The sequence below is a fragment of the Vollenhovia emeryi genome, unplaced genomic scaffold (genome assembly GCF_000949405.1).
Source record: "Vollenhovia emeryi isolate VEMERY1.0 unplaced genomic scaffold, V.emery_V1.0 DF939120.1, whole genome shotgun sequence".
NCBI classification, from domain to species: domain Eukaryota; kingdom Metazoa; phylum Arthropoda; class Insecta; order Hymenoptera; family Formicidae; genus Vollenhovia; species Vollenhovia emeryi.
In genome coordinates, this window is record NW_011967246.1 from 3,241,546 (window position 1) to 3,255,786 (window position 14,241).

General features: G+C 48.2%; 1 protein-coding gene across 1 annotated transcript in view; it reads left to right on the forward strand.

Moving 5' to 3' along the window:
- LOC105570622 overlaps positions 1-14,241 on the forward strand; it is a 49,394-nt gene that overhangs the window by 23,126 nt on the left and 12,027 nt on the right. Inside the window, exons 7-8 of the mRNA XM_012027966.1 lie at positions 12,700-12,943; positions 13,394-13,614. Coding sequence (XP_011883356.1) covers positions 12,700-12,943; positions 13,394-13,614 — 465 coding nt within the window. The remainder of the gene's footprint in view (positions 1-12,699; positions 12,944-13,393; positions 13,615-14,241) is intronic.

The following is a 14,241-nucleotide window of genomic DNA, read 5'->3' on the forward strand; positions in this document are numbered from 1 at the left end:
TTCACAGATTTGTTCTGACGGAAAAGGAGTGACTGGTTCGGGCGCCCCGAGTTAAACGCGCAGGTGTGCGACGATACGTTTCGAGATTGCTCCAATTTGTCCTCGAAATGCGCCTTCGTCCGCCAGTCCTCGTTTACATCTCCAGGCGCATCCGAGCCAAGTGAGTGCTTTCGCAGGCAAATCGCCGCAGCCGCGCTCTGGAAACCGCCGCTCTAATCTCGCCGTCGATAGGACACCGCCGACCGCAAGGGTGTCCCGTATCGACAAGCTGGGCTAAATTAGGTCTCGCCGGATGGACTCCTTTTAGCGAGCGACGAATCTCGCCGATACACCTTCGATTCTACTTCCTCTCTCGGCTTGTCGCCTAGGTATATCGCGGCGAGGATCGATAGAGGCTCCTTCCGCGACAAGGTGCGATGAGTGTCGCAGAGTCTTTCTTCCGCATTGGCGTAGTTTCACGTGGACTCTCACCGTGGGCTCCTCCGGAGGCGCGATTTCGCCATGGAAATGCCATAGAGAGTTCCCTCGGTTAGCGAGATCGACGTATCGTCCTTCGGCTCCTCGGGATCCTTATTTATTATCAAAAGGGAAATCGGTTCTTGCCGAGCTACTTTCGCACGATTGACGAAGCTCTAGGATCTTTTCAGGCAGGTCGGGATAATGTAATTTCTGCGACGTCGAATCTTTCCCGATCGGTTGAGCGACGGGACTTTTATCTACGGAGAAACGTCGATTCCTGAGACACTTTCGCGAGGAAATTCGGGTAATTTTTTCGATATTTCTATATCTATATTACACGGATAACACGATTCTCAGACTCATGGCACCGTGTGTTTTCACAATGCCACGAGCTAACGTGAACAGCCGTCATAACTCTTGCCAGACGGAGTCTCTTTCTCCGTTTGTCCTGCTTTCTCCCCGGTGTGTGTTTCTCGCGATGGCGGCTCCGTTACACGTCCGCGAAAGATAAAGACATCGATCTCGCCGCACACATTGATATAATTATTACCGATCTCCCCCTGCTCTTCGACGCAGTATCGAGAGAGAATCGGTCCTCCATTTTGCCACTAGTCACGCGATCGACAAGCTTCAACGACACGTACGATCTGTTCGGGACTGACCTCAGCGTCGTCAGCTATCTGGACCGGATCGCGGAATTGATCTGTTACACGTCCGCGAGAGATAAAGACATCGATCTCACCGCACACGTTGATATAATCATTACCAATCTCTGCCTGCTCTTAGACACGGACCTCTCTCGAGAGAGAATCGGTTTTCCATTTTGTCACTAGTCACGCGGTGGACGAGCTTCTTAACGTACGATCCGTTCGGGACTGACTTGAGCGCCGTCAGCTATCTGGACCGGATCGCGGAATTGATTTTGGATTTTCGGAGCGTCCCGATACGTGACCCAGTCGGGCGTAAGGGGAAGGTGGCTTTAACAAGGGTCGACGGTCACGGGGTTACGCTTCGCGGGACGACGGTCGCCGGCTCGATGATCGGCATCGTGGGAGCCCGGTCGATCATTCGTTCCATTCGAGCCTCTTAAACGGACGTACCCGTGGCGAAGACCGTTGACCCTGCGCTTTGGTTCACGCCCTTCCTTTTCACGCGTGCACACGTTTCGATCGGCTCGATTAACGCTAGGTGGTCCGCTATACGTTCATGCGGCCGGGCTATTAGGCGCTATTACGGTTTCAACGGCTGTTCTACGTATCGGCTCCTGCCGCGGAGACCGAGGAATGTGGGGACCGAGCGCGAGCCAGGGTCCCTGTTAAACTTACGAAATCCCTCGGAAAGAGGAGCGTGGGAGAGAAGAAGCGAAATTATGAATACTGAGATTTCCGCGGATCTAACGGCAACCTAACGGCAACGTGGTAGAAAAATCGTGCTCGTGGCGCACAGAAAATTTCTAATGCGACCTCTTTTGTCGAGCAGTTTCTCGCGCGCTTCTCGAAGAACCGGAAAATTATACAACCGCGCGCGCGCGCGTGCACGGTTTCCGTTTTTCTAATCGGCGCAGCTCGCGCGCGAGATATCCCTGAGACGCTCGTTTACGGAACACTCGGTAGAGCCTCTTCTTTTGGCATTCCAAAACCAGGCTCCTCGCCTCTATTCCCCTCCGTTTCGTTTTGTTTCATTTCCTGTCTGCGTCCTCTTCTCTTCCCTGCGCGCCGTGGCGTCTCCTCTCTCAGTTTTACTTATTACGCAATGGGGAAGAACGAAGAGAAGCGTCTTCGGAAGAAGGAATTTGGAGGAAGAGAGGAAGAGCAATGGGGGAAACGGAGGAGGGTGAAATCTCGCGACAGGTCGATAACCTTTATGCGCATTCTTCCGGAGTCTGGGAGGCTCGACAACGTGTCGCCTCAAAGAGGATCGTCCTGAGGAAGAAGAAGTGATGCGGAAGCGCTTTGATCGCCGCTCGCCAATATCTTTGAAGACCGTCGACGGTGTAGGATGGCCGGCCGGAGTCGCTAATTTGACGAGTCAAACGCGCGGAAATAACATTTCCAGAAACGTAGAGGTTCAGGCCACGCGATACGCGATATTGACCACTGGAGGAACCCTCGCGTATTGTTGCGGGATAATCGATAGCTGTTCGGATAAAAATACCGTGTTAGTGCATCGTTGCGGTCCCTATTGCTGGAAAATAGCAATGAAGATCTGACACAAGAGAGGCCGAAATGCCGTAATTCCGTCAAATTACTTTTACGCCCCGCTAGATAATAGTCTTCCCCAGGAAGGATTGTTTTTAAATCTTCGCTCGCGACGATTCTGGAAAAATTCTCTCGGGGATCCGCTACGCATACAAGACCGACAGACTTGCAGCACGAGAGTTGAAATTGATTTTTATATCAGTTTTATCACGTCGCGGCCGCAGCCGTTCTCGGCTGTCTCCGAAATACATTCGTACGAAAAAGATATACAGGGTGTCCCAGGAGGAAAGGTCAATGTTCTGGGAGGTGATAGTATCGGTCCTTTTAAGCAAAAATGTTCATACGAATACATGCCTCATTCCCCACTGTTTCCGAGATAGAGCCGTTTGAATGTACAGTTGCAAAATTACTGACAAGAAAGAAATGCGTACTACTTCTAATATTTCTTGTTCAAGTGATACATTTTTTATAGGTCGTAATAAATTTTCAAAAATCGCACCGTTAACAATGCATTTTTCAACTCTTGCGTGAACATGGCGTGTTGCTCGTTCGACATTTGTGAATAAGCGTGGCATTTTGAACGTTTCTACAATGTTATCGGCGCAACAGTCAACAGACGTACAAGAGTAAATTCCCGCGGACGTTCTTGATATTGGATGTGGTTGGATGAAGGGTGAAGTGTATATCTATCTCGGAAACAGTGGGGAATGGGACTTGTATTTTCGTATGAACATTTTTGCTTAAAATGACCGACACTGTCCCCTCCCAGAATATTGACCTTTCCTCCTGGAGCACCCTGTATAGTGTAGAGAGGATCACTTTTTCCTCTCGTATGGAAGCCTTGCGCCGGATGTAACGTGGGTGCTGCTAATTTCTATGACGATTTGGAGGGCAAGATGGATCAGCGAGGAAATCCCGAACACGGCCACGCGACTTTCCGGACTGCGCATTGTGCAAATATCGGTCCAGTGTGTCCACGACTTGAACAATGCCTCCTCCCTCTTTCCCATCCTCCCGTGCCCTTCAGCTTCCTCCTCTCATCTCGCTTCCACCAGCATAGCGTATTGATCGACCAACACCAACGGCAGCGGCTCGTCCCGCCGCGTGCGTGTGTGTGTGCACGCGCTCCTTTGTATACGTGCGTTACGCTTCGTCGTCTCGCGATACGCGCGCTTCCACATACGAGCGCATAAACCGATCTCTCTCATTCCGCTTCGTGCACTCCGCCTGGCGGATCCCCAACACCACGACGCTCAGCACGCGAATCTGTGCCACGTTGACCCCGCAGCCCGCGGACGAAGTCCCTTCCATCCAGCTGTTATCTCGCGAGACCATTTAACCGAGTCTTTGTTAAGAAGCTGAAAGAGAAGGTTGATTTCTTTTATACAAATTCTCTCGATACGACGTCAATTTATCGGAAACGGTTTCCAAAGGGTCTTTCTTCTTTTTTCGGCGGTTCAGGAATCGTTTGTTTCTGCGCGAATTTCGAAATTTTTGGAGCATTTTCTGACCGACTGTTCTAACGAATTATTCACAGTGTTAAAAATATGCACAAATGTTAATAGATAAAAGGAGCGGAGGTAATTTTGAAATGATCACACGCGGTTCAAGTTTCTTGTGCGCGATACTGCGCAGATATCGCGGTGTTAAAAAAAACTAATTGCCTCGCATTTATCATAAACGCGCGATTCCGCGGATGGCGATAAGTCGTGGATATTTGCATCACGCGAATAAGTCTTCATCGCTACTTCGAGCAGCTGCGTCGAAATAGGAGTCAAGAGCCATTCGCTTAGCTGGCTCTTTTTTCACTTGCCGACAGTGGCCGTGACATTTGCATCCGTTAAGCACCTGTGGCGGTAATGTAAATTTGTAAATTCTCGATTAACATTCATTGTCCGATTGTCGAACTTTGCCGTCGTGCAAAAAAGAAGAGCCCCCGTTGTTCGTTGACAGGCGAATAAAATCAAATTTAATTACGCGCCGTACAAAGCGGAGATCTCTCTCCTCTCCCCCCCCTCCCCCGAAAAACTGTCGAACTGTTTAAACGAATTACCCCTCATCCGTGTTTGATAACTTGATTGTTCCGTAATAATTTCGAAAGCCACGACGCGTTGTTCCGCGACGTAATGAATGCCGTGCGTTTGCGCGGATGTCCCTGTTAGCGGAATTGTTCGCGAATTCCGCGCAATTTGCACGTCATAACGCCATTAAATTCCATCGTTAAACGTTCGGCCACGAAACCGGGAAAGCCGCGTAAACTCGAGCGATTCCGGCGGCTGAAAACTTACATACGTTACTCCATTCGGGAGATTTTACCGCGGCTTTGCGACGCGCCCGATTAGAATCCGTCCCCGAAATCCCCTTTTACCGCGCGAGACGTAATAGAGCCTATTGTTTTAGAATAAGGATGGGTTTAAGGGGGTCACAGTAAAGTCAATGAATCACGCGGAATCGTCTGTTTGCATCCAATGAATATGCCGCCGCGATCGATGGTCACGCCTCGCCTGTTGGAACCGTCAGGAGTCAACAGTACGTGAAGCTGATGCATCTAGCATCGCCGTTAAGGGGATGCTGGGGTGATTCTGGCACCTTTTGCTCCTAGAACTGTCAATTCGTGAAAACATTTGTGTAATATACAAATTACGTGGCTTTTGTGTACGAACCGGCAGTGTTCCACTATTCGGACTAGATCAGAGAACAGCATGGTATCATTGAAATTAAGTTTAGAAGCCTGACAAAAAATCTATTCACTCGAATAAGTTATAGGTTACCTAACCTAAAACTTATTCGAGTGAATAGATTTTTTGTTAGGCTTCTAAACTTAATTTCAATGATACCATGCTGTTCTTTCACTTAATCTGAATAGTGGGACACTGTCGGTTCGTACACAAAAGCCTCATGATTTGTATGTTGCACAAATGTTTTCACGAATCGACAGTTCTAGGAGCGAAAGGTACCAAAAGTGCAGAATCACTCCGGCGTTCCCTTAAGGGCCAGTTTCACAAACATCGGTTAGCTGTTAATTAGGGTTCAGTGGACTCCCTGTCCTTTTCCATCTTATTATTTAAGAAGAGACAGAGAATCAGTTAACCTTCGGTTGGCGGTTAACCGACGTTTGTGAAACTGGCCCTAAGAGAGATGAAGGGGACGAGAGATACGGCGGTGTGCAGCGGCTTAATTTCTCCGATTGGCGTAAAAAAAAAAACTTGACAATTCGGCAGATTGGATCTCGAATATTTCTTGGCGCCGAGCTCTCGGACCAGCTGTCGGGGAATCTCTTGCGCTTCTGCTCGTGTCGGTGGGTTCTCGACAGCTTGTTACGACTCGGGCCAGCATTTCCGGGCTCATTTTCACGTCGCGAGCCGTGCCAGCACCCGTTCGTCTCGTCCCATTTCGTCCCGTCTGGTCTCGCCGGGACACACGAAATTGTGCCGCGTGTAGGCTCTCGCAAATCGATTCGTAGTCTCTCACTGCACCTGCATATGCGCCCGTATCCCACACGCTTCAACTGCGGTTGGCATGTCGAGATCGAGAAAGGAGTCGACATTCCCCGGACGCATATCGATGGCATTGTGCAATGCATAATCATTACCGGCTGTGGTTTAGAACACAACTTTGGACAAACGAGGAGAAGAGTGTCCGAAATATATTCGAGTGGAGAAACCTATGGTACAATCGAAGACCTGTGTGCCCACAGAATCTGTCGGTGTGATCAGAGTGTATTGGGAAGCTTGCGATGCTTCGTAAGGAATTCCTTTTGATAAAAACGATCACGCGTCCGCATTTTTTTGCGCAGGCTGAAAAATAATTTATCATCTTCTGGTTTTAATTCTCCGCAATCTTTCGAGCGGAATATAGAGAGCGGTATTGTGTCATCGAGGACTGTCTAGAAGTTGACCCTTTGTTAGCTACCCTTGCGTCGCCCTTGTATTTGACCTACTTTAGCACCCTATTTCGGTTGAAAGATCTTGGCGTATAATAGGGGAAGCAGCTCCACCTCCGGAGGGGTGGCTTTAATCCTCGTGACAGCTTGAAAGTGGATTGTTTCAATATCGAGTTTCAAAAGCCTATACGCGATCGCGGTGGAAAATTGGGTGTAAATTGAGCAGACACTCTTCTAAATGAATACTTTCTATTAATTGCGCGGAAATATTTTAGTTACTGCTTGGAAAGGACCAAAACCCACGGTCGAAACGTTGCGCTGTACGATTTGAATATATTAAACACTTGCCGGGTAAGGTCGATGAAAATTTATTCATCGCAAGGAAATAGCCTGCGTAAAAATCGGAGATAATAATTATATATATTCCTTTGTAAGAAATAATCCTCTCGTGATTCCCGTACGCAGTAACGATTACAGGTGAGTAGCTTAATTGCTCGCCAAGTTTTTCGGCGTTATCCCTCCGGGCGATCGCCGATTCCGCAAAGTCGCGGCGTCGATCGCGTTAGATCGCTTAGGTGCTGGGCGGTGAAAGAAAGAGGCAGTTGCGTGAAACGTTAATACCCGCGGCGGGCGAGAGAGTCGAAGGCCGAGCGGGAATCCGCGACGTGTGGGCGCTCTTCGTGCCCACGTGTATCTACGATACGGGCTGTGCTGTGCCACGTGCAGTGTCGTAAACATCGAGGGGCCGATAGTCGGGTGACATAAGGCGTCTTAAAGCCACGTAAGGGAATCGCAGGCCTTACCGCAGCTTTACGTTAGCCTCCGCGAGCAGTTCGTTCACTGTGGAAATGAATGTTTCATGAATCGGAGATCTATCGACCAGAAAACGGGATTAATAATTACCCTCGCTTTTATATATCGACTACGGGCTCGGTAACATAAACGAAGGTTTAACGTTCGCTGATTAATCGCGCGGTACAAAGGTCACGTCGAACGAGATCCGCGTCAATGAACGCGGGAACCTTCGGCTAGAAAGTTGCAAAACAAAGGTTGCACGTGGCTCGTGGATTCTCGGTTATTCCTTTCGCATAATAAAACGACGGCTTTTCGTTCGCCGCGAAGTGCGACTTTGCACGAGGGGTCCGTTCGCACGCATTTATGAGCACTCGTGTCGGTGTATTTATACGTTGCAGGCATATGCGTGCCGCATGTGCGAACCGCAATGCGCGGGCCTCGCATAGGCGATATTTTAGCGAAAAGGCATTAGCGGCTTCAACGAATATTAATTGAAGAAATAAGGTACGTTCATCACAATTCAACTGTAACGTAGCTTCTCAATCGAAGTTAAATAATGTGAGGTAAAAATAAAGGATGTGGGAAACAATTCAATGACTGTGAAAAGTAAAAAGAGGGGAAAATGGGCTTCTTACTCTCTTGTCTCTTAAAACAAAACGTTATTTGATTAATCTAATATTGACTTCGTATCGTTAACTTAGAAAGCACGAGTAACATCACTTGTGTACATGAATTACTGATAGCTCCACTGTTATCAACCATTTGACCATGCCAGTTATTCATTTTCTCGACATAGTTCGCTATCGTAATACACTTTCGACCAACATTTCTATGATAAGGCGGTAGGAATTATTTAGACACAAGGGAGCGATTCCGCCGTTCGCGATTCCGAAGTTTCGACCGGCCGAGGAAAAGTTCTGCAACTTCCGCCGTATTGGTGTGGGTGCATTATTAAGGCTAGCCTTCGAAAACAATTGCAATCGATGGCGGTTAACAATGAATGGTGATAAAAGGCGGCGAGCCTCTCGGCGCGGGTTTCCCCACTTTCCTTACGACTATAGAGCCGGGGCTACACAACTATTAGGATTATATCCACAAGATTATATCGCGTCATAATTTATGCGCGTATGTACAGTAATTTCAACGTATAGTTAACGCGACAGTCAACATGCAAGCATCGCGAATGGCTAAATGACCAAGGTACATAAACGTGGAGCGATAGTTTTCGAAACTCGCGTAAAACCGGAAAAATCGTTGGTCCACGACAATTCCATTTTTATTCTCAAATGGTTCTGAAATTTGAATGAAAATATCATCAGTATCGGAACACAAGAGTTTTCTTAATGTTCATTTAATGAACGTTTTACTATACCATGCTGGTTCTACAATAGACGCAGCAAGTCGCGAGAAATCGATCAACCCCAGCCAAATATGAGAAAAATAATCGACCGTCATCGGCCGATTTCTTGCGGCTTGCCGCGTCTATTGTAGAACCAGCCTAGGACCACTTGTTACGCGTGTGGATTAAAATTGTGTTCGAAAGAATCTGTGAAAAGCGATGGGAGAGAATTTTCTCTTCAAGTTCACCCTGAAAGTCATGTAATCGCGAGACAACGTGGCATTTTGAAGAACTTTATGAGGGGTTTTGAAAATCTTACCGTACACTTTACTGGTGAAACGTGTACCAACAAATAATTTCCAGTAAAATGTGTGGTAAAATTTCCAAACGCTCTCGTATAAAATTCTTGGAAATGTCGCGTTGTCCCCACGATCACGTGATTTTCAGGATAAATTTTGAGGGAAAATTCTCACCGTGTACTCTTCGATGGTACCGGAGCATCGTAGGCGATGCCGGTTGCACTCGCGGACGCTGCGGGAACAGGATGCATCGGCGCGATGCATATGCGCTCGCAGCGAGAGAGGCGCGAGGTCTTTGGCCGCCTTAATGGCAGATGCGCGCTGCGCCGTCTTTGACGTGGCTTTCCCCTAATTCGCGTCAATTGACGGGGACAACGCGATGACGCGGTGACGGAAAAGACGACGGCCTGTAATTGAAATTAACGTTACTGCATCTCCGTGTCGGGACACCCGAGACGTCCGTTACGCAACGCGTACGTTCTCGTAACGCGATATCGAACCTCGGCGTTTCTTTTAATCGAGATACAGAATCTTGATGTCATTTCGATTCCACCACCACCAAGCTCTTTTTCTATCGCTTTTTGTTACATTGATCCAGCTCGATTTCTAGACTCGTCGATCTAATCGCGCCGGTCTTTACGCCGGTCTTTAGTTACATGATTCAACCAACAATTTCAGGTGATGGTAGATTATTATCGCCTCTATTATATCGCTTTAAACCCACCGGATCATTCGATCCTCGAGTCCAAGAAACAGCGTTCAGAGATGAAAATCTTCTGGTTTCGCCTCACAATCTGGAAAATTAACTTGGCATCGTTTTGAAATTTGGTCGCGAGAGTTGTAATTTTATTAGAGGTGCTAGATGCGAGAGATATTCGTGGTTACAGATTTCGGCAAGGTTTGCAAAAGTCCCGATGTGTCGAGAAGAAGCCAGAAGGTCCCGCCGTCGAATATATCTCGCGCGAATCGCGAGTTTCATTCGGACATTCGCGGCGACTTTGGCTTATATGGTGTTGCGAGAAGTTTAGCGACTCGCGAAATCGATTCTGTGAAACGAACGCCTCTTGCTCTTCCCGTCCGCATTACGTAAACGCCCCTCACATTTCCGCACGCGGATCGCACCTATCCCGGCTCACACAGCCCAGCCTTGGCCCCATACTCCGAATCCTGCATCACCGCCGTCCGTTTTGCGTCTGTCACGGGATTGGGAAACCGAGCAAGAGTCGCGCTCTCGATTTTCTCGCCGTCCGAAAATAACTGGATATCATTAATATCCGATTATTTCGCCGTCCCGATGAAGATTAGTTTGTCGGGAGATGAAATTTGAGGAAGAGACGCACGCACATTAATCACGTAAAACTTCTCTCTGGATCGGTTTCGCCGTCCTCCGCGTTGGATTATTTAATAACCTATTTTATTAATTGCCGTGCAATTTGAACAGAAATGCGCCTCCGACCGTAGCGGCACTCAATCATTTCCGCGAGCTCTAATTTCTTCGCGAGACGACCTCGACGTACACCAACGCCGAGGTATACCACTGCTTCTACGAGGGTGGGTTGAAAAGTTTTCAGCCTAACGTAGAAACAATTATTTTCGGTCAAACTCACTTTTATTTTTCGACATAGTCTCCTTTTCAGTCGATACACTTGTTCCAGCGATGCTCCAATAATAGTTGGCGTCTTGCTCCGCAAAATAGGCATCTACGGATGCTACGACCTCCTCGTTCGATGAAAATTTCTGTCCCCCGAACCAAGCTTTGAGTTTAGGAGACAGAAAAAGGTCACTGGGGGGGACTAAATCTGGTGAATACGGGGGTTGGGCAATCGGTACGAGCTGTAATTCGTGAATTTTGGCCCGATATTCGATTTTTCCATGTTTATGAAAATACTAACGTCCACTGACGTAAACGACTGTCGTACAACAACTGAGAATTCAAAATGGCTGAAATTTTCAGAGGTATAATCCTTCGAAGCATGTACAGTCGCAGTACTGAGGTGGCGACGACAAGTAATGCCGTCCTCATGTCGAGGCTCAAAACTTTTCAACCCACCCTCGTAGTTTCGCCTCTCCGGGCAGCGCCAGGGATGGAGTTTCGGTTGAAGAAATATTTATGCGAAGCGCGCTTCTGCCCTACGCGCGGATAAAACTTGAACGTTCTAAAATGTCTCGAGAAATATTTTCCTTGGGCCGATACGCACACGTGCGTGCACTGGCGGAACCGCTCCCTCGCTCGATGACGAGGAGGAGACAGGAGACGTGGAAGCCATTCGCTTTCTGATTTAATCCCGTTAGTCCCCGTGCATGAAAATCACGCGCGCGTTCGTCACGTGCATCCGTTATGTGGCCGTCGTGCGATTAGCATTGAAGTCGAGACAATGAAAAATATGAAGGAGCAGCTAACAGTGACAAACCTCCAAACGGGAACCGATATCTGTCAAGACTTGCGAGTCACCAGCGTTAACTTTCTTTCTCTGAAAATGTGACAGCGTGCTTTGCGGTAGAATTGTTTTGTCATATCCGATCAATAACCCGGCGTGGAGAAGCAACGAGAATTGCGTTCCGTACGTGTACAATTTTAGCAGTGTAGCTTCAGTCGTTTGGAAATGCTCTGGAAATAGAAGTCCGTGAATGAAATCGAGTGTCGCACCCAGACCAATGATCGCTCCCGGCGCGTCTCAAGGGACTCGCATCTGCTCGCATCGTAGATCGTGGAGCGGCCGCGCCACGATGACGGCGGCTCGTGAGTTCGTTAATAGCGCGGCGTGTCGAATTTTGATCGAGAGCGCGGCGAGAAGCTGCGACGAGGACCTGGTCGCGCCGACCTTCGCGCAGGTTTGTCCCTGAGACTTTCGCGCGGCAGGATTGATGGTCCCGCACGATGCTTCTCGCACGGCAACCACACGTATTCTCTGCGTGCCACAAACGCCACCGGGGAATTCGCGCCTGTTCTTTGGCGAGATTCTCCAATCGAGAAGCTTCCGCAAGCTTTCAAGTCATTGGAATGACAAAACGGGAAAAGTGTATGATTTGGAAAAATATACGTCCGTTTCCCCAAACCCAAGTTTTTTAAATGCAAAAACCGACTTTTCGTGGCAATTACGCGATAATTATGCGAGAATTGCATTATGCTGCGCGGAGGTTCTTATTACGCGTTATTAGGCGATTGAAATCTGTCAATGTCAAGTGTGTACTGTGCATAACTATCAAGATTAGAGCTTAAGAACAATTTTTGAAACATTATGCTATTATGCTTAAAGCATAAAGTGCCTGTCCCTAATTATCAATTTCACTTCCGCCATTCAAATTCTATCGTTCCATTGTTCTGAAATTTTATCGGCAATCCTCTAATTAGTATGGACACCCCGATCCCCCGAACTTGCGTAAGCAGGAAAGATATTTGAAGGTGTTATTTTAACCGACCGTAGCTCCATTTTCATTAATTTCGAGACCATCGATTCTTTAAGTTAAATAAAGAAAATTCAGGAGTTGAGAGGTACGCGGGAACTCGTGGAAGAAAGTTGAAGGTGCACGTGCCAGCGTCGAGATAAAAAGTATACTCTCTTGCGCGAACCTGAAGGTCTGGTCAACTTGATTTTCAACAAAGTTGTACCGCTATTGAAACAACGCCCCCGCTTCTGCGAATTTATCGCGACAGTTCTTATAATCATGACTAACGAACGCGGTGGGAGCAGTGAAGCATATACGAATACGAATTTGTCGTTGCAGCCACCGGAGAATGAGCTGCAGAAAGTGGGCGAGCGCGTGCCGAGCGAGCACGAGCTTAGGGTGCAGCGATCGTTGCAGCGGCTCAATGTACCCGACTGGTACAAGAATTCACCCGCTGCCCGCGACGGCTTCCGGCTGAAGAGGCACTCGGACGCGTCGCAGCATGGAGGATGGCGCGCCCTCGGCTCCAAGACCACCTCCCTGTCGTCCCTTTCGTCGTCTTCCAATCGACAGCCGACCACAGGTGGGATACAGAGGTTACTTTTTAACCGGCAACGAGAGACAATCAACTCCATAAGAGCAAGTTAAACGTTAAGAACTTTCAGTGGGTTAAATAAAGGCGGAGTAGCTGATCTCCAATGTGCAATCCTTGAATCACGAATACAGACACAGTCCCCTATTATGAGATAGCAGGTTTCCAACATTCAAATTCAATCACATTCTTCTTTCGCGGCGATTACGCAATCTAACAATGAATCTTCCACTAAATAGATATCACTCTAAGGGCAATAAATTTATGGTGGAACCAACAGACGATGCCTATTAATTTAGTAGAAAGCCCGCTGTCTCATATCAGCTAATCATAGTTTGCTAAAGATATTTCGCCACAACTATAAATTTTTAAAGCACAGCAAACGGTTTGGATAATTTGGATAATTGAACTATGTGCAATGGACGTTTCGTTGTGTCGTAGGTGTCCTTCTGAGTCCCAGTCCCACGCCCCCCGTATTCTCGAGATGGAGCACCAGTCTGCTGAACAGCGCCGGCAGTTCGCCCGCGAGTTCGGCCAGGTCGTCCTTCAATCACCGGCAGCCCTACCTGGGCTGGCGTTCTCAGGAGCGACTGACCAACCCGCGGACACCGGCGGAACGTCTTGCTCAGGGCATTCTTCCCCAGCTGCAGGCCGCGAACAAGGTAAGTGCGCGACGGGGAAGGGAAACGACCCCTTCTTCGCGCGCTCGACTTTCTTCGTCGTCTCGATCTCATCAGATTTTCACAATCTTCCACCGTGGGATTTAATCTCAGGGCAGATTAAAATCGCCCATCCACCATTTAACGCAATTTTCCCTCGTCTGTTTCGCCGCGAGTGCGCCAGCCAGCAAATGCCAGCGGATGCCCCGTGGAAATTATTGACGTCATCCCGTTCGCGTCAGTAGGTCTTAGAATTCCAGCGCGTTCGCGAATCGATACGCGCGGCCGTGTAATTCTGTGCGTTACATTTTAAATTACTCGCGCGTCCACGCACTCGTTGTATATTCGTATTTATTCATGGATTCACGAAACGTGAACTAACGGCGCGACACTCCTGCGACTCGTTCTCGTTTCACTCTCTGACCCCTCGACGAGATTTGCATCTTGCTCTTTGTGCAATTTATTTTTAATTTCCGCGAACAGTACGCAAGCGCGACGCCGCTTTCTAAAATTAGAAATTCTGGCCGGAAAGCTCCTGTCATGTCGTGTCTTTCGTGGTTTCTTCCCCGACGAACACTTCACGCATCGATACATTTTCGAGGTTCGATCATATTCTAAAGCTTTTTCCCT